General features: G+C 36.0%; 1 protein-coding gene across 2 annotated transcripts in view; it reads right to left on the reverse strand.

The window, feature by feature from the left end:
• spopla (speckle type BTB/POZ protein like a) overlaps window positions 1–21991 on the reverse strand; it is a 52172-nt gene that overhangs the window by 28825 nt on the left and 1356 nt on the right. Inside the window, exons 2-3 of one of the 2 annotated variants that reach the window (XM_062068475.1) lie at window positions 11711–11793; window positions 488–602 (exon numbers count right to left, since the gene is read on the reverse strand). In XM_062068475.1, the coding sequence (XP_061924459.1) occupies window positions 488–565 (78 nt within the window). In that variant the 5' untranslated portion in view covers window positions 566–602; window positions 11711–11793. The remainder of the gene's footprint in view (window positions 1–487; window positions 603–11710; window positions 11794–21991) is intronic. The other variant, XM_062068476.1, reaches the window with a different exon arrangement.

A 21991-nucleotide genomic window follows, 5' to 3' on the forward strand; every position in this document is an offset into this window, starting at 1 on the left:
TTTCATGCATATTTGTATGTGCTATCGTAATGTAATTAGCATTAACTAATATGCTAACACATTTGCGAGTGTCTGTGTTAGTATTATTCACTTACTATAGCATTCTTTTTGTATGGTTTCAGTTTCACAAATTCCTCAGGGAATTCACTAAGACGTCAGCGTGGACTTGTTGAGTCTGTTTAGCTGATTGAAGAGCTCTCGTTTTGTTTGATCAGCCGTTTTACAGGCACCGTTTGGAAACAATTAAGGTACGTAAATAAACATTTACAAAATCTTTCTGTGTTAATAACTAATTCCACAACATATATATCTGCGGCTTATACTCCTGTACGGCTAATATGGGGGAAACAAATTCAAAAATTTAGTGGGTGGCCTGTATTGTCCGGAAATACGGTACGTTGGCAATCTGTGGAAAAGACTGTTGAGAATATAAGAAAGTGCATCACTTTCTTGTGAGCAACATGACTGAAGTGGTGATTGCACAAACCTGTGTGTAACACCAGCTCTCTGCCACAGGTCCACTTGACATCTCCCCAGGAGGAGGAGGGGTAGGAACCCGTGACATCACCACTTTGGAGGTAGCACTCTCTTCTTTCGGAGCACTAAGAATGGGAGAAAGTGTGTCATCTGGTCAGCGACTGAAAGTAAAAGCCCCTGCTTTTGTGGCACAAATTCATGTGTTACAGTAAAATATGTAAAATCCCAATAAGTAACCTATTTCCCATAGTGACATGTTCATAGCAAATGTTCAAATAACATTCAGTAGCGTCGTAGGACACAGAATAAGGGGTTCGAGGAGCAGTGTATAATGTGAAGGAGGATTGACGAGAGAGGGAAGGATTGGGATGTAGTGTTATTGTTTACCCCTGTAATTTGTGTATTCACACCTGTGTGCCATCAGAATTGCATTAGTTCATGCTGTGACATCCTAAATCCATTTAAAGTGTGAGTTAGTACATTTGAAGCTCGTCATTCAAGCAACAATGTCCTCATTCCTACTGCTCAAGCGACCAAGAGGGGACAGGCGGTCGCAACAAGCATACTGCTATACAAAAATACGGCATATATGGCTATACGGAAAAAGCTGGCAGCTTAGTTGCCATCATTTTTGTGTCATTGGTTTTGACAACATTATATTGTTAATGGAAAAACAGTACAAGTTGATTTTTTTATTCTGACAACTTAGCTGCCAGTTTTTCCACCATTTACAGTAAAACACTGTTAAAAACAACAACTATAGATTTTACAGTCAAAAACTGGCAGCTCAGTCAACAGAATTTTAACACAAAAAACAGTAGTTTTTTTCAATTTACAGTAATATGCTGTAAAGAACAACGTAAAATGTGTTGTCATTTTTATTAGTGTGATGGGTTGTTTGCTGTAAAGTTAATTATTTTTTATTTAGACAAAAACATGTTGAAAATATGATAATATACTTTAATATTTGTTGCAATATTAGATGCTATTAAAGTTTAAAAGGTATGCAATTTCCAGCAGTAAATATATTTTTTCTGTCAAATTTAAAAAAAATCAATTACATTTAGTGAGAAAATATTAAGTACTTTATTGACACATCACAGGTGTTTGCGGGCCAGATAAAATTATGTCGCGGACCAGATCTGGCCCCCCGGGCCTTGAGTTTGACGCTAGTGGTCTACATCTTGCTCTTGAACTGAAGAAATAACCGATAAAAAAACAAAAAACATTGAGGGTATTTTGTAAATTTTGCTAGATTTTGTCCCACAAATTGTTGCCAATAAACAATATTACTGTCCATTATTTGGTGACCAAACTGCGCACTAATGTAATCATACTATATAATAATAGTCAAGTAACCATTTAAAATGATACATTTGTCATTACTTTGTTACCATTGTACTGTAATTGGAAGGTAAATAACTTTTAGTCCCAAATCTGTGTATGCAAAAATGTAACTTAAATATTAACATCTTAATGTGCATTTTTTTCACAGTTGTAAAAACGAGGTCGTCTTTTTTTTTTATATTGCCATCACGGCGTTCTCGCTCGTTCGTCCGTGTTGATGCATGCCCATCTCGTTTGAAGCGGAAATAATTCAACGGGACATTTGGCATTGTAATCACATTCTTTCCTCTTAATATTTGTTTCTTTGCGGAACTTCTCACTAGCGAGTCGGGATACTATGCCCGTGCGTCTTGTGTGTTTAAGCTAGTGTGCAGCCCTAACCATGACCATCATCAACAAAGAGATATCTTGTTGCGGTCTTCAACAAATGTCTTCTTATGTTATTTCAAAACAAATATCAAATTAGAACTTTAGACACAATGACGAGATGTACAGTGACATGTTTTCTCCTAAGTGCCACCGTAATAGCATTTCAAGCAGGTTAGTATTGATGTTCAAAAATGTAGTCATTATTTCCATGTTTAGCATTAAAAAGTAGTGATGTGCGGTTCAATACTAAATTATCAACGGCGCCGATACCAGGGGCCGTACTTATCAAGCTTCTTAGAATTACTCCTAAGAAGTCTGCTAAGAGTTGACTTAAGAGTAAATAAATTCTTCGCTGAAAGCTGCACTTAAAAGTTAGTTATCAAGCGTCTTACTCACTTTCAGCGAAGTGTAGGACTGAATCTTAAGTGTCACACTCAGAGCTGAATTACGACATTACTATGTGCCGTAAACGGAATTTTAGGTGACGTCATTTCTGTGTCCATAGAAATGACCAATCACGGAAGGGAATCCGTTGTCTAAGAATAAAGAAATATCTTGGAAATATTTAAGTGGACAATGGGAGTGTATATTTTGACAATAAACTACAAAATAATACAAAACAAACTAGTCCCCGCCGGCACTCACGCTACCGCTCCCTCTCTTCTCTCGCCCACACACTCACTGACGTCACTCACCTCACGGTATGTGTGTATACGCTACTCTCATAACATTTTCTTTCCAATTCATTAATTAGGCAACTAATTTGAAACTGGTGTGGGTGGCTCTATATATACTAGCCCACTGCAGCCACATGCAGAAATCAACAAGGAATCGAAAAGTATTAAATCTGTGACAAGAATAATACCCGCTCTGTCTAAACGATACCGTTTGATCAGCTGCCCGTCATCAAACAAATCCAGGACATCGTTCCGCTCCCTGAACGTTCGCGCACGTCTCTCTCGCCTCAGTGCCATCCCCTGCTGGCAACTCCTAACCACTTAAGACACCTCTGAAGGTCTCTTAAATATCGTGGAGAGTAGGAGTGATTCTTAGACTTAAGAACGTTGATAAAAAGCTTTTATTCTTAAGTTTGAGAGTAGGACTAAATTTCGCAAATTCTCAGGACTTAAGTGTAAAATGGCACTCTAAGAAGCTTGATAAGTACGGCCCCAGATATTTATGCTGTAATATCCATTCTCAAATCAAAATTTTTATACTTTAGCTATTTGAGATCAGGTATAGCATTAAGAGAAAACCGTGTTAAAAAAAGTATATAAACTTGTGGATGAGACAATGTGGTAATGTTGAATGCTTTTGTTGAGTGTTAATTACATGTTCAGAATGTTCACTTTAACATGTTCATGTAACTGAATTGTCAATTAGTTTGTATGCTAATAGTAGTTTTTAATAATACATTTATTTAATGCTATTATTATTTCACTAATTTCCTTTTTTTATATTTTGAAACACCATTTTCGTGTGCTTTGTTGTCCTTTTTTTGTTGTATTGGCGGGACTATATTGTTATTCACACCACTACCTCAATATACTTCAGAGTTTGAAATACATAAATAACTTTGTATTGTATTCTTTATACTATGAGACATGTTTTATTTGAAATAGACAACTTTTCAATTTTTAGCAGACATATTAGGTATATTTTCATAAAGTATCAGATCGATGAATTTTACACGGTATCGGATTGGAGAGAAAATCACTATCAAAAAGTTGTACATTGTAAAAGTATGAGCCAAGTGCACATCAAATGAAAGAAGACAACAACGCAAAACAAGGAGAAGAAGCAAGTTGCACATAATAATACGTTACTTTTTTAGCTCGAGCTAAAACACAGAAAAGTGCAAATTAAATGACGGCTTCGGATATATTTTTGTGCCTTCAAAGACGACTTGGACTGACTTCTGGCTCTTAAAGCTCCAGATGAAAACGGCGATTATTTCCCTGTTCACGGAACCTGAACGGGGCCCACGTGTCAAACATTAAAACTGCAATTTAAGATGTGAGGGCTTGGCAACTTTGGTGAAAATGTCACGGTATTTTTTATCTTGACTTCTAAAAGCATGTCAACCATGTTACCAGTCTTAAATTGGTCAAACAAAGTATTCCTATTTGACTTCTTGAAAAGATGGAACCTGTAAAAAATGTGTTTGACTTATTGCAGTCAATATTATGAAAAAAATGTATTACAAATAACTATTGGTAAATTGTGTGTGGTGTTAAGCCACATGGAAAAGGGACTGTATGCAAAAGATAACAGCAGATTATAACAATAATAACCAATGTGCTGTCATTCATACACACAAACAAGCATTTCAAAGACTCCTAATTAGGGATGTCCGATAATGGCTTTTTGCCGATTTTCGATATTGTCCAACTCTTAATTACCGATACCGATATATACAGTCGTGGAATTAACACATTATTATGCCTAATTTGGACAACCAGATATGGTGAAGATAAGGTCCTTTTTTAAAAAATTTATAAAATAAGATAAATAAATTAAAAACATTTTCTTGAATCAAAAAGAAAGTAAAACAATATAAAAGCAGTTACATAGAAACTAGTAATTAATGAAAAGGAGTAAAATGAACTGTTAAAGGTTAGTACTATTAGTGGAGCAGCAGCACGCACAATCATGTGTGCTTACGGACCGTATCCCTTGCAGACTGTATTGATATATATTGATATATAATGTAGGAACCACAATATTGATAACAGAAATAAACAACCCTTTTGTGTGAATGAGAGTGAATGAGTGTAAATGGGGGAGGGAGGTTTTTTGGGTTGGTGCACTAATTGTAAGTGTATCTTGTGTTTTTTATGTTGATTTAATTTTAAAAATAATAATAATAATAAAAACATTTTTTTTTAAATGATACAGATAATAAAAAAACGATACCGATCATTTCCGATATTACATTTTAAAGCATTTATCGGCCGACATCTCTACTCCTGATTATTAATTTTCTTATCTTAATGCAAAAAACATTGTATGGGGCTGCCAATTGGATTTTTCTTAAATAAAACCTGGTAAAACAATTCAAAATGTCATAATATTGTTAATGGTCTAAATAATAGTGATATTAAGTGTTTATACTGGTTGATCTGTCATGCACCTCTAATGAGGCGTTACTGGGGGTTATTTTTAATATCAGGGAACTAAAAGAAGTCTGGGCTTTTTTTTTTAGGGCATTTCTACTTTTTAGCAGAGAAACTGTCAGTCAAGCAATTGCGAAGCTTCAATAACTTCAATAAAAATGTACAAACTTCACTAAATAATGTTCTACGAGCTTAAAGGCCTACTGAAAGCCACTACCACCGACCACGCAGTCTGATGGTTTATATATCAATGATGAAATCTTAACATTGCAACACATGCCAATACGGCCAAGTTAACTTATAAAGTGCAATTTTAAATTCCCCGCTAAACTTCCGGTTGAAAACGTCTATGTATAATGACGTATGCGCGTGACGTAACCAGTGAAACAGAAGTATCGGTACCCCATTGAATCCAATACAAAATAGCTCTGTTTTCATCTCATAATTCCACAGTATTGTGGACATCTGTGTTGGTGAATCTTTTGCAATTTGTTTAATGAACAATGAAGACTGCAAAGAAGAAAGTTGTAGGTGGGATCGGTGTATTAGCGGCGGACTACAGCAACACAACCATGAAGACTTTGACTCGGATAGCAGACGCGCTAGCCACCGACCGCACGGATGTTCGTGGTGAAGTCCTTCGTCCTTTCATCGATCGCTGGAACGCAGGTGAGCACGGGTGTTGATGAGCAGATGAGGGCTGGCTGGCATAGGTGGAGCGCTAATGTTTTTATCATAGCTCTGTGAGGTCCTCTGTGGTGTTGAGTTTAAACTAAACACTTTGCACGTTTTGATTAAAATACGATATATATATACGATTATATATATATATATATATATATATATATATATATATATATATATATATATATATATATATATATATATATATATATAGTATATCGGGATTCGGTCTAAAAATACCGGTATATTAGTTTTTGCCTATATCACCTAGTCCCAGCTGTAAGTATATATGTATTGTAATAACAGGCACTTTCATAATAACATGCAATATTTACCTATTTTGCTCATTTCAGGCAAACGGCGGCGTATTAATTTCAAAGACTCATCAAAACGTTCGATCTTTCCTCCAAAAACAACATCACTACTAGTTATGCAGACGTCATGAGAGACAACAAAGACGACTTTGGGACAAATGATGATCCAGAACTTTATATTTTTGAGTATAAGGAGGATGAGCGACAAGTTTTAGAAGCTGTGCGCTAAACAGATCCGGCTTTAGTGAAACTCTAATCATCATGTAGCACTGCACTATACAAGAAATAAAAACTAGGAACATCATAAAACAACCACTTAATGTACAATATCTGCTCTCACTGGGATGAAGACTGATGGGATGTTTATATCTTTCCGTTTAGATAAAGAATGAACTAAATTGGCCCTAGTGTGTGAATGTGAATGTTGTCTGTCTGTCTGTGTTGGCCCTGCGATGAGGTGGCGACTTGTCCAGGGTGTACCCCGCCTTCCGCCCGATTGTAGCTGAGATAGGCTCCAGCGCCCCCCGCGACCCCGAAGGGAATAAGCGGTAGAAAATGGATGGATGGATGGATGGATGAATTATAATCTTCAAGCAGGTATAATTGTGTCTTTCTAGTAGGGCTGGGCGATTATATGATTGTGATTAATTTGAGTTTGATTACTGTGATAGGCTGTTAGCATATTTCCTTGATCAAACATGGTGGAAATTCCTGTTAGGTGTTACTGTGGTAGTAAAAAGTAAGGAAGCAACGATGCTTGATATAATCCTGCACGGAACAATCTGCATTTATTGACCATGATCCTGTGTGTGTTTGTGTACGTTTGTCTGTGTTTTTGTGAAAATCTTCGTGTCGGTGTGTGTGCGACCATCATGAAAGTCAGGCTCGTCACGACATAATGAATGTTCAATCAGCGTTGTGCCTCTTCCCCTTACACAGCTGCAAGTGCAGCCCAGAACAACCAAATTAAAAATATGACTAAAAGTTTAAACAACATTTAAAAGGAGCAGAGACTTTGGTGACACACTTTCACTATCTGCTGCAGAGCACCAGTAATCCTGCCCTGAATGCGGACTTGCAGGCACTCAGAACGTCTATGTGACTGTGTTGGTCCCTACTGGGAGAATCAACACATCCATTAATTTAACCAGACTTTTTGTTTATGTTTCTGCAAATATTCCACTCCTCTGACATAAAATGTACTAAAAAACATTGCATACAGACACTTTCTTTTTGTTGGCTGCACTTGTAGTATTTTATGAATTTGAATGGATAAAAAAAGAAGAGTGTTCTTGTCTTACATGAGTATTGCGAATTAAAGGCAAAATGTTTTTTAAAAAAGTGCAGTCCGCCTTTAAAATAGATACCGTAATCTATTTAATAATCTACTTGTCTCTTGAATAAGTTTAAAATAGTCATTGATTGTCAAAGACCTCAAATAAATTTGGTTTACTGGTATGTTGCACTAAAACACTGTAGCGGTTTATATGCTAGTAAATTTATGAAGCAAATTCGAAACAATGAAATGTTTGTTTTCTATTGTTTTACCCATATAAAAACAAGGATATATTGTAGGTAAATTAGACAAAAATATTGATCATTGCAGAAGAAATGTTTGCTACCATGAATGATGTATTACAAATCACAACGTACTATGAAATACCCTAAGATCCCTAGCTCTATTTACCAACATTATAACAAATTAGTAGCAAGAGTGCAACAATAAGGCCATGTCCACACAAACACGGAGAGTTTCAAAAACACATATTTGGGGTTAAAACAATCTCCATCCACACAAATGTAGTTTTAAAAGTGTCTATGTTTACACACAAACACATACACTAGCTGTCATGCACATTTTGTACAATCAAAAGCCTGAAAAAAAGCAGCAATAGCTGACTTGGAGGCATTCCACCTCCTATTATTTTTTATTTTCATTGACTTCAGATGTACAATGCCACGTACATTCTCTTTAAAACCAGCCAAAAAGTACACAGAGCCCTGGGAACATTATTAAAGAGCAAATGTACGCCTGTGCTGCTGAAACCCAACACTCACGGAATTAAAACATGCTCAGCAACATGGTGATGTATTACATGTGCAGTGAAGTGTACATTATTTCTAAAATCAGCACGCACTAACGAGCCAAGGAAACCATGTTGCATGTTTAGGGAATTATAAAGCATTTAATCATGGATATAGTTATATGGTACATGTGTAATGAAGTGTATATTGTCTTTAACATCAGTGCACACTACAAGGACGCTGCTACATTATGGTTTTTTTAGTTGCTTGGTCACTTTTACAAAAAGGGAAGCAAGACACGTAAGTTAACCTCCTGATTTGTCGTTAAACAAGGACTCAAAACATAAGATAATGTTGCACCTTTCTTATGACACAGAACAAAAAGTCTTGCTGGTCAAAGTTGTCCCGTCAGGCGGAGGTTCCTAAGCGATCGTATCCAAAACAGCTGACTGTCATTAGTGCCGGGGGGAGTGTCGCAAAGCCCATTTTGTTGAGTGAAAAGAGCAGCATGTTTACGTTCAAACTAAGGCTGGGCGATATATCGATATACTCGATATATCGCGGGTTTGTCTCTGTGCGATATAGAAAATGACTATATCGCGATATTCGAGTATACGTTCTCACGCAGTTGCTTTTAGCTGCGGGCATTACACTACAGGCGTTTCTCACTCTTTCTTGTCTCTCCTCACAGAGACGTAAAACAAGCGCACCTTCTTACATACGTCACATACGTATACGCCCTCGCGCAGCAGAGAGGTAGCAGCATGGGTAACGTTAGCTGTGGTGCGAGTGGTAATACGAGAGAAAGAAGGTGCGAATTTGGTAACAAATGAAGGAAGAATTAATTCCCAAGAAAAACAGCAGGGGTCCATCGTCTGGCGGTGGTTTGGCTTCAAGCGGGAAGATGTCGAACAGACAACTGTAATTTGTCAAATGTGGGGCAAAAGCGTTGCTACAAAAAGTTGCATTACTGCTAATATGTAGCATCATTTGAAAAGTCACCCGCTAGAGAATGAAGAGTGCTTGAAACTCCGCATGTCAACATCTCCGTTTGGTGCCACACCAACAAAATGCTGAGGCAACCATTTCCACATCAACACTGTATGAAAAAAATAGTCTACAATAGAAGGAGATAACGTCCGCAGGAACCTACCACATAGGGAAGGACATACCATATTTTTCGGACTATAAGTCACATTTTTTTTCATAGTTTGGCCGGGAGTGCAACTTATGTGTGAAACTATTAACACATTACCGTAAAATATCAAATAATATTTAGCTCATTCACGTAAGAGACTAGATGTATAAGATTTCATGGGATTTAGCGATTAGGAGTGACAGATTGTTTGGTAAACGTATAGCATGTTCTACATGTTATAGTTATTTGAATGACTCTTACCATAATATGTTACGTTAACATACCAGGCACATTCTCAGTTGGTTATTTATGCCTCATATAACGTACACTTATTCAGCCTGTTGTTCACTATTCTTTACTTATTTTAAATAGCCTTTCAAATGTCTATTCTTGGTGTTGGGTTTCATCAAATAAATTTCCCCAAAAAATGCGACTTATGTTTTTTTTCCTTCTTTATTATGCATTTTCGGCCGGTTCGACTTATACTCCGGAGCGACTTATACTCCGAAAAATACGGTACACTATTCGATTTCCTATTATGCAGCTCATTTTTATTTGACACTTATTGAAATATATTGTGTGACATCATGCACAAAAGTGCACTTTATTTGTTTTTAACTATTGTAGTGGCGTTCTGTACAAAAAGTGCACTTTAATTTAGTGTTTTGATATGTCATCTTAGTGACATCATGCACAAAAGGGCACTTATAGTTTGTTTTAAAATGTCTCTTGACAATCTTGCACTTTCTGTTTGAAATGACATGAATGTTTGTGCCACTGCTTAATAACTGTTTAATAAATACAGTTTTGGTCAATTGACTTAGTTGTGATTTCCCTGTCTGCATGAAAGTTTAAAATGAGCATATATTAATGCAGTATGAAGAAGAATGTTTTAATGTAGACACATAGAATCATCATACTGCTGTGATTATATGCATCAAGTGTTCATTCAAGGCTAAGGCAAATTATCCAGATATATATCGTGTATCGCAGACCTGGGCATTCTGCGGCCCATGGGCCACATCCGGCCCGCGTGAGGCCAATCATAAATTACAAAATACATTTTAAAAAGTATCTATCTCGAGTGTGCAATACAACAGTGCTGCTTTTATTTTGAAAAGCATTATTTGTATTACTTTCGTGTGGACGTATGCTCGTGCGCGCAGCGGCAATCACAAATTACAAAATAAATTTAAAAAAAACATCTATGTCGTGCGTGCAATACAACTGTGCTGCTTTTATTTTGAAAAGTGTTATTTATGGGCGTATGTCCTGTGAGTGAAGGCGCACAGCAACAAGTGATGCCCGGTTATCCCAGATGCGCTAAAAAGAGAAAAGTTGATGACGAATGGCGTGTTTTGAAAAAGACATGGACTGCCAAGTAAAGGTAAAGCCATGTGCTTAATTTGTGGTACACATGTTGCTGTGTTTAAAGAATATAGTGTAACGACCTGCTGAAGTTGATGTTGTGTTCTTGAGTTGCGGAAGGAGTGAGGATAAATGTGCGTGTGGAAGGAACGAGATTAGTTGAGCTGTGTTAGTATAGGTTGCTCAATAAAAGTTTAAAAAGAGCGTCAGACTTGGATGCAGGATAAAGTGACAGAAATTTAAATTTTTGCATGGTATTACACATCAGTAAGCGTTGTGTAAGAAAGTGTTAAAAATAAAACCATCAAAAGCCATGTGCTTTTGAATAAAGATAAGTTAGGTTAAATGAAAATATTATTATTATTATTATTATTTATCTTACGGTATATCAAAAATAATTTGAGCAAAATTTAATTGAAATATTGTTGGTGTGGCCCTCCAGCAGTGCTCGGGTTGCTCATGCGGCCCCCGGTAAAAATTAATTGCCCACCCCTGGTGTATCGTGACATGGCCCAAAAATATTGAGATATTAATAAAAGGCCATATTGCCAAGTCCTAGTTCAAACATTCAGTAAGTCCTCTTATAGTGTGTTTAAAGCCAGCAGGGCAGTGTTGTTGAGCTTGGAAATGACAGCGCACAACCGTGACGTCATCACAAGTCTACGTTTGTGCCGTGTCCACGCATACGCTAAGCGGAGAGTTTTGGAACTCTACACTTTGGCCAGCGTTTGTAAAAGTCTGCGCTTTTAAAGATAAAAGTATCCGCCTGCGTGTGGACAAGAGGCCTAAACGCATAGATAAGTATGCGTTTATTAAGTATCTGTGTTCCTGTGGACATGGCCTGAAACAATCAAGTATGAACAGAGGATTACCTCTCAGAAGTTGTAGTATTTACAAGGTGCTGTATGTCTAGTATTTAACAGGATATTTCATGGTCCCGTCTTCATGGTCCAGTCTACAAGGAAAAAGGGACAAACATTAAGTATTTGATCAGAAGTTAGATTACATGACATTCTTGTATGAAAAAGATTGTAAGGGTGAAACATGTTTATATTACTAGGATGTGGGTAGACTGATTATGCTTAATAGGAACATAAATGTTGGTATTAATGATCAATAATGAGCTGTGTGTTTTCATCTCCACTATACGCCAATACTCATGATGGAGAACACAATCATAGTTTATCCAGAATATCACAAGTTTCGGATTGGACAATTACTCGCGCCACAAAGCTCTGACAAAATTAGGCAAGTTTACAATGGACAAAACTCCCCTGCAAAAAAAAATCTGCGGTGAGTAAAATCAATCAATCCAATCCACTTTATTTATATAGCACATTTACACAACAACAATGCTTCCAAAGTGCTGCACAGCCATGTTAAAAACAATATTAAAAACAATATTATGCTACACCAATGACTGAATAAAAACAAAGAATAAATGAATAGAAAACCAATACAGAGACAATATAAAAAATAAATATGATTAAAAACGATTTTAAAGGGTAAAACCAATTAAAACAGTAAAATAGACATCAAAATTTATTAAAAAAAACACAGAGGACAACAGAGGACAGAAGACCACACAACTCACGTAGTGTTAAAAGCCAAAGAATAAAAGTGGGTCTTAAGACGAGACTTAAAACACTCCACTGTGGAAGCAGTTTGAACATGGAGGGGCAGAGTGTTCCAGAGTTTAGGGCCGACCACAGAGAAGGCCCTGTCTCCCCTGGGTTTAAGTCTCGTCCTGGGCACCACGAGCTGGAGCTGGCTCTCGGACCTCAGAGCACGCGCAGGAGTGTAAATTTGGATGAGGTCCGAGATATACTGAGGTGCCAGTCCATGTAAAGCTTTAAAAACAAACAGCAAGGATTTAAAATCAATTCTAAAATGAACAGGGAGCCAGTGCAAACTCCGAAGAATTGGGGTTATATGCTGGCGTTTCCTGGCCCCTGTTAAAAGTCGTGCTGCCGCGTTCTGGACTAACTGCAACCTGGAGAGAGCTTTTTGGCTAATGCCAGCATAAAGTGCATTGCAGTAGTCCAGGCGACTTGAAATAAAAGCATGCACAACTTGTTCAAAAAGGTTAAAAGATAAAAATGGTTTTACCTTTGCTAAAAGACGAAGATGATAAAAACACGATTTTAAAACGCCATTGACTTGTTTGTCAAATTTAAAATCGCTGTCTATAGTGATTATTAAAAATAATCAAAATTAAAAATGTTCATTGGAATCCTATGGAGGTTAATTAGTCTATTTGTTACGAAAGTTTTTATGGACACTGAATTTATGTAACTGAATTTTGGAAACTGTTTAAATTATGCTGAAAAATTGATTGAAGAAAAAATTGTGAGTAAAATTTGTGTTTTTAAAGATATAGTGTATAAAAATGCAGTTTAAAAAAATTCAGTGTAAAAAAATCAGTTAACAAAAATTCAGCTTATAAAAATTAATTTTGAAAAAATAACTACTTCAAAACTCAGACTCGCTTCCGTTAAATTAACACTAAAGCACCTCATTGGCTGACAAAATCGACTGCCTCAGTTTTAATTTACTGGAAGTGAGTCTTGAGTTTTAATTTCTGCACTGAATTTTTAAAACACTATTATAACAAACTGACATTTTTAAACACTATTTAAAAAAAAAAAAAATTTTTAAACAAGTTTTGCTCGCCTATTGAATTCAATAAAATTCTCAGCAGAATTTGATAAATACAAATTCAGTTCACAAAACGGCAACAATTCGGTGAAATACACAGATGTGAGCGACCTTTTGAGAAAAAAAGAGGAAATATGAGGAAGAAAAGGAGCAAAAAGTGCTGGACATGCAAACACAAATATACATTTTTGAAAATCAAGACTACATTTCCTGCAATTGGGTGAATTTCTACACCAGGGGTCACCAACGCGGTGCCCGCGGGCACCAGGTAGCCCGTAAGGACCAGATGAGTAGCCCGCTGGCCTGTTCTAAAAATAGCTCAAATAGCAGCACTTACCAGTGAGCTGCCTCTATTTTTAAAATGTTATTTATTTACTAGCAAGCTGGTCTTGCTTTGCTCAACATTTTTAATTCTAAGAGACACAAAACTCAAATTAAATTTGAAAATCCAAGAAAATATTTTAAAGACTTGGTCTTCACTAACTGACAAAGAAACAGATAACAGATTTGGTGTCCAGTTCAAAGTGTGACATGATTTATTTAAAAATTTGAGAGTTGACTTTTGTATTTTACATGAGTTATTATTTGTACAAACATGGTGCAAAGTAATTCATGATTTGTTCAAAAATGTTAGTGGCTAGCTAGTTAAAATGGGATATTGTGATTTCACAAGACTGTCTTAGAAGTGATCACTTGAAAATGTTCAATTTGAAAAACGTGCACTTAGAGAAAATATAAAAATAAAGTTTTGCATATTGATATTCATCTGTTTCTATATACATTTATTGTAAGAAATCATTAAGATGATCAGTGTTTCCACAAAGATAAATATCATTAATTATTAATAATAACAGAGTTAAAGGTAAATTGAGCAAATTGGCTATTTCTGGCAATTTATTTAAGTGTGTATCAAACTAGTAGCCCTTCGCATTAATCAGTACCCAAGAAGTAGCTCTTGGTTTCAAAAAGGTTGGTGACCCCTGGTCTACACTATATTTTACTTTAGATTTATTCTCATCGACCAACCACTTTTGGCTGTCCTTTTGACACATGTCCCATTGAACGCCCCCACGTATTTTTCAGTAGATCATTTACTAACATGAATATCATTGAAAATGTATGTATAATTCTATAACATGCAGACATTTGGCAAGTTTATCCTGTAGCCACGCCCTCGGGTAACATACTTCCAGTGTTGTGACATCAGTTTACGATCCGTCACATCAAAAACATACCTTCTCGCTGGCTACCAATGAATGCTCTGAAACCACAACTGGTTGGGAATTAACTGTCGGGACTGTAATCATCCAAATATGATCAGCAGCAAAGTAAACAGCCGTCAAACGTTGCGGTTCTGAGAGACGTTGAGGCGAGAGGAACATGCGAGCCTTCAACATGTTTTGTTTAGGTATTTTTATTGATATGTCATTAAAAAATGTGAATGTTTAAAAAAGCAGATTTCTGCATTTGCGTGCACATTTCACATGTCTAAAATATTTTCTGTGTAGAGCTCCACATACATTATAGCAAGAGTCACAGGCACATGAGTGTCATAGTCGTGTGCTTGCTTTTACTTGGGAAACAAAAACTTCTGGAGTCCGCAAATGAAACAAAAATCTGTCAGTTTTTCCATCTCTGTTTACTGGGGATTCACTTTCTTTTTTTTATGAAATAGAAAAAAATATGTATCAATTTTTTGTTGTTGTAGTTATTGCTCTTCAACACCAAAAACACTTTGTTTTTTTTGTTTTTTGCATTTTACAGGATTTCTGCAGGTATCAGCAAATCTAATTTAATGTTTTTTAATGCAACTTGTAACAATTTTAATATACATGTCCAACTGCAGATCATTATTATATATAATCAAAAGCCATTGTCTGTATAGACAAAAGTATTTGACAACGATAATGTTGAATAGTGGTCAAAAGGTTACATGTCCCTTGGCAAGTTTCACTGCAATAAGGCGCTTTTGGTAGCCATCCACAAGCTTCTGCTTGAATTTTTGACCACTCCTCTTGACAAAATTGGTGCAGTTCAGCTAAATTTGTTGGTTTTCTGACATGGACTTGTTTCTTCAGCATTGTCCACACGTTTAAGTCAGGACTTTGGGAAGGCCATTCTAAAACCTTCATTCTAGCCTGGGGTCTTTGACCTGTTGGAACACCAAACTGCACCCAAGACCCAACCTCTGAGATGATGATTTTAGGTTGCCCTGAAGAATTTGGAGGTAATCCTCCTTTTTTACTGTCCCATTTACTCTCTGTAAAGCACCAGTTCCATTGGCAGCAAAAGAGGCCGAGAGCATAATACTACCACCCCCATGCTTGACGGTAGGAATAGTGTTCCTGTGATTAAAGGCCTCACCCTTTCTCCTCCAAACATATTACTGGGTATTGTGGCCAGACAGCTCAATTTTTGTTTCGACTGACATCACATGGACAAAGATAAGACCTTCTGGAGGAACGTTCTATGGTCAGACGAAACAAAAATTTAGCTGTTTAGTTAAGAATGAAGGCTAAATGAACACATATGTTTGTCCCACAAAAAAAATACACCCTTATTTCTAGAAAATACATCAACCGTGAACACCTTGGTAATAATGGATGTCACCCAACAAATTTACTAGCAACAATACATCCGCAATACACAACTCTGGGCTCATTTCGCCATAAAAATAGCACAAACACGAGCAAGACCAGCATATAGCAAACTAATTATTTCACTTCAAAGCATTCTCTCGATGAGCTTCAAGCACACCTGTGAAGTGAAAACCATTTCAGGTGACTACCTCTTGAAGCTCATCGAGAGAATGCCAAGAGTGTGCAAAGCAGTAATCAGAGCAAAGGGTGGCTATTTTGAAGAAACTTGAATGTGAGAGTGAATGTTGTCTGTCTATCTGTGTTGGCCCTGCGATGAGGTGGCGACTTGTCCAGGGTGTACCCCGCCTTCCGCCCGATTGTAGCTGAGATAGGCTCCAGCGCCCACCGCGACCCCGAAGGGAATAAGCGGTAGAAAATTGATGGATGGATAGAATCTAAAACATGTTTTCAGTTATTTCACCTGTTTTTGTTAAGTACATAACTCCACATGTTCATTCATAGTTTTGATGCCTTCACTGACAAGCTACAATGTAAATAGTCATGAAAATAAAGAAAACGCATTGAATGAGGAGAAGGTGTGTCCAAACTTTTGGCCTGTACTGTATATATATATATATATATATATATATATATATATATATGTATATATATATATACATATATATATATATATATATATATATATATATATACATATATATATATATATATACATATACATATACATATACATATACATATATATATATATATATATATATATATATATATATATATATATATATATATAAATAAATGATAAATGGGTTATACTTAGGGATGATACTCGAAACCGGTTTTCCCGGTTGTTTGATAAGAAAAGAACCGAGTCCTCGGACTCGAATCCCTTTTTGAGAACCGGTACCCGTTATCGAGACCACTATAGTAAAGAAAAAGAGTGGAATCCCGTCCCGACCAGAAATGCTCCGTGGGACATCACAAGAAATTACGTCATGTAGCTCAGTCATTAGGCGCAGATAGGGAAAGCAGGAAAACAATGGACGGGAAAAAGCGCTCCAAGGTGTAATAAAGTTCGAAACAAAAGGTATAATCCAACGAATAACTTTACTGAGAGATTTTAGCAGGGTAAAAACACATGACGAACACTTTTACGACCAACCGGAAACATAGCAACCAGGCTAGCAACCCACCTCCTTTACGGCAGCTGTCGCAACGTTCTTAATGCAACCGCAGCACATACATATATATACAACACATCTCCCTTTTTTAACTTTTGTTTTTCTTTCCTTGTAAACAAAACAAAATCACACTGTATATGTGTTGTCTGTCTAATTATAAATAATGCAGACGAGGCGTGTTGGCTGAGTTCTTGACGTTTACTTTCACGGGTGACAACATGCAACACTTTTCGGGGTGACCGCGCATGCTCGTAACTCCCGTTGCATGCTGGGTAGTGTAGTTGTTATATTCTCTAGCTCAGTGGTCCCCAACCTTTTTGTACTTGCGGACCGGTCAATGCTTGAAAATCTGTCCCACGGACCGGAGGGGGCAGGGTGTAGTAAAAAAAAAAGTTTTTATTTTTTTTTGTCATAAAGAAATACAATCATGTGTGCTTACGGACTGTATCCCTGCAGACTATATTGATTTGTATTGATATATAATGTATATATTGTGTTTTTATGTTGATTTAATAAATTTTTTTTTTTTTTTTTTAAACTTCTTGTGCGGCTGCGGCCCGGTACCAATCGGTCCACGGACCGGTACCGGGCCGCGGCCCGGTGGTTGGGGACCACTGCTCTAGCTCATAACATCTTTCCCCCATAAAGAAATAATGTTAACTCAATAAAGTGTATTTCTTTTTTAGCTTTAACTTTTCATTTTTTAGCATTGTAACCACATTTGCAAACAACTTTTCTCTTCTTAGAATTGTCTTTCAATAAAGAAATAAAGTGCAAAAATGTCAAAGCATCATAAACAGTTATGTCAAATAGCAGCAGAAGTGCACTTTTTGGAGAGCTGTATTATTTTCAGTTTTGTGCCCAAGGGACTGATTTTATTTAACACTATATTATTATTTATACACCTATAGTGATCACAGAGACAGGTTGTTTTTGTGTCACTGTATATATTTGTTTCTCTGAAAAATCCCACTTAATATTCTTTGGGTAACAACAGTCAATATTTATTTATTTTATTTAATTTTTTTAGGTGAGTAACAGTCAATATTGATTTATTTATTAGATTTAATTTTTTTATTATATAATAAAAGTGAGCTTTTGTTAAACCAAATATTGTGTGTTTTTTTCCATATACAACAACCTATCTGGACTCGATAAGAGAATCGATAAGGAATCGGTTCGATAAGAGGATTCGATAATAGGCTCGAACTCGATAATTCCTTATCAAACATCATCCCTAGTTGTACTTGTATAGCGCTTTTCTACCTTCAAGGTACTCAAAGAGCTTTGACAGTATTTCCACATTCACCCATTCACACACACATTCACACACTGATGGTGGGAGCTGCCATGCAAGGCGCTAACCAGCAGCCATCAGGAGCAAGGGTGAAGTGTCTTGCCCAAGGACACAACGGACGTGACTAGGATGGTAGAAGGTGGGGATTGAACCCCAGTAACCAGCAATTCTCCGATTTTTGGCACAGCCACTCTACCAACTTCGCCACGCCGTATATATATATATATATATATATATATATATATATATATATATATATATATATATATATATATATATATATATATATATATATATATATATATATATATATATATATATATATATATATACCATAAGACTAATACTAACAATGCAAGTAAACATTTTGACACAAACATTTTTCAATACTGTAGCATTGAATTGTAGTTGGAAGTTCAATAACTTAATTATCCTAAATAGGTAACCAAACAGAAATAAAATGGATTCAATATTCGTTAGCAAAATATGCAGTTGAAGCGCAGGTTTTTTTTTTAACCCAAAACTGGGTCAGGGTTTGTTTTGTTGCCAATTGCAACCATATTAATTTTAAAAGCCTCTTGTCATCATATTTAATGCTTTTTAATGGCCTTACTTTCCACAAAATCCACTTACTGACTTTTATTGCTTTTAAACGCCCCGCAGAAACTCTGATTTTAAAATGAAATGCACATAAACCAATACTTTGTTTGTTGTTTACCAATTTCCATTCATGACAACAACATTTCAACGACCAAAACATAAACTGACCGATGAGGTAAAGTTGAACTTAAGTCTTCTTTTTCCAAGGCTATTCACTCCGGGACTTGGATTGTTTAGTTAAGAACGAAGGCTAAATTAACACATTTTATTGTCTTACAAAAAAAAACATGTTTATTTCCAGAAACTACATCAAGTGTCAACACCTTGGTAATAATGGATGTCGCCCAACGAATTTACCAGCATCAATACATCCGCAATACACAACTCTGGGCTCATGTTGCCATAAAAACAGCACAAACACGAGCAAGACCAGCATCTACCGAACTAGTTCTTTTAATTCAATGCATTCTCTCGATGAGCTTCAAGCACACCTGTGAAGTGAAAACCATTTCAGGTGACTACCTCTTGAAGCTCATCGAGAGAATGCCAAGAGTGTGCAAAGCAGTAATCAGAGCAAAGGGTGGCTATTTTGAAGAAACTTGAATGTGAGAGTGAATGTTGTCTGTCTATCTGTGTTGGCCCTGCAATGAGGTGGCGACTTGTCCAGGGTGTACCCCGCCTTCCGCCCGATTGTAGCTGAGATAGGCTCCAGCGCCCCCCGCGACCCCGAAGGGAATAAGCGGTAGAAAATTGATGGATGGATGGATAGAATCTAAAACATGTTTTCAGTTATTTCACCTGTTTTTGTTAGGTACATAACTCCACATGTGTTCATTCATAGTTTTGATGCCTTCACTGACAATCTACAATGTAAATAGTCATGAAAATAAAGAAAACGCATTGAATGCGGAGAAGGTGTGTCCAAACTTTTGGCCTGTACTGTATATGTATGTGTATATATATATATATGTGTATATATATATATATGTGTGTATATATATATATATATATATATATATATATATATATATATATATATATATATATATATATATATATATATATATATATATATATATATATATATATATATATATATATATATATATATATGTATGTGTGGGGAAAAAATCACAAGACTATTTCATTTCATCATTTCAAGATGAAATAGTCTTGTGATTTTTTCCCCACACATACATATTACGCTCTACCATGGTATCGAGCACTATTTTTTGGATAATCTAATTAAGACATATACATATATATATACATATACATATACATATATATATATATATATATATACATATACATATACATATACATATACATATATATATATATAAATAATAAATAAATGATAAATGGGTTATACTTGTATAGCGCTTTTCTACCTTCAAGGTACTCAAAGCGCTTTGACAGTATTTCCACATTCACCCATTCACACACACACTGATGGTGGGAGCTGCCATGCAAGGCGCTAACCAGCAGCCATCAGGAGCAAGGGTGAAGTGTCTTGCCCAAGGACACAACGGACGTGACTAGGATGGTAGAAGGTGGGGATTGAACCCCAGTAACCAGCAATTCTCCGATTTTTGGCACAGCCACTCTACCAACTTCGCCACGCCGTATATATATATATATATATATATATATATATATATATATATATATATATATATATATATATATATATATATATATATATATATATATATATATATATATATATATATATATATATATATATATATATATATATACCATAAGACTAATACTAACAATGCAAGTAAACATTTTGACACAAACATTTTTCAATACTGTAGTATTGAATTGTAGTTGGAAGTTCAATAACTTAATTATCCTAAATAGGTAAACAAACAGACATAAAATGGATTCAATATTCGTTAGCAAAATATGCAGTTGAAGCGCAGGTTTTTTTTTAACCCAAAACTGGGTCAGGGTTTGTTTTGTTGCCAATTGCAACCATATTAATTTTAAAAGCCTCTTGTCATCATATTTAATGCTTTTTAATGGCCTTACTTTCCACAAAATCCACTTACTGACTTTTAATGCTTTTAAACGCCCCGCAGAAACTCTGATTTTAAAATGAAATGTACATAAACCAATACTTTGTTTGTTGTTTACCAATTTCCATTCGTGACAACAACATTTCAACGACCAAAACATACACTGACCGATGAGGTAAAGTTGAACTTAAGTCTTCTTTTTCCAAGGCTATTCACTCCGGGACTTGGATTGTTTAGTTAAGAACGAAGGCTAAATTAACACATTTTATTGTCTTACAAAAAAAACATGTTTATTTCCAGAAACTACATCAAGTGTCAACACCTTGGTAATAATGGATGTCGCCCAACGAATTTACCAGCATCAATACATCCGCAATACACAACTCTGGGCTCATGTTGCCATAAAAACAGCACAAACACGAGCAAGACCAGCATCTACCGAACTAGTTCTTTTAATTCAATGCATTCTCTCGATGAGCTTCAAGCACACCTGTGAAGTGAAAACCATTACCTCTTGAAGCTCATCGAGAGAATGCCAAGAGTGTGCAAAGCAGTAATCAGAGCAAAGGGTGGCTATTTTGAAGAAACTATAATATAAAACATGTTTTCAGTTATTTCACCCGTTTTTGTTAGGTACATAACTCCACATGTTCATTCATAGTTTCGATGCCTTCATTGACAATCTACAATGTAAATAGTCATGAAAATAAAGAAAACGCATTGAATGAGGAGAAGGTGTGTCCAAACGTTTGGCCTGTACTGTATGTATGTATGTATGTATGTATGTATG

This window comes from Entelurus aequoreus, linkage group LG13 (genome assembly GCF_033978785.1).
Source record: "Entelurus aequoreus isolate RoL-2023_Sb linkage group LG13, RoL_Eaeq_v1.1, whole genome shotgun sequence".
Classification (NCBI taxonomy): domain Eukaryota; kingdom Metazoa; phylum Chordata; class Actinopteri; order Syngnathiformes; family Syngnathidae; genus Entelurus; species Entelurus aequoreus.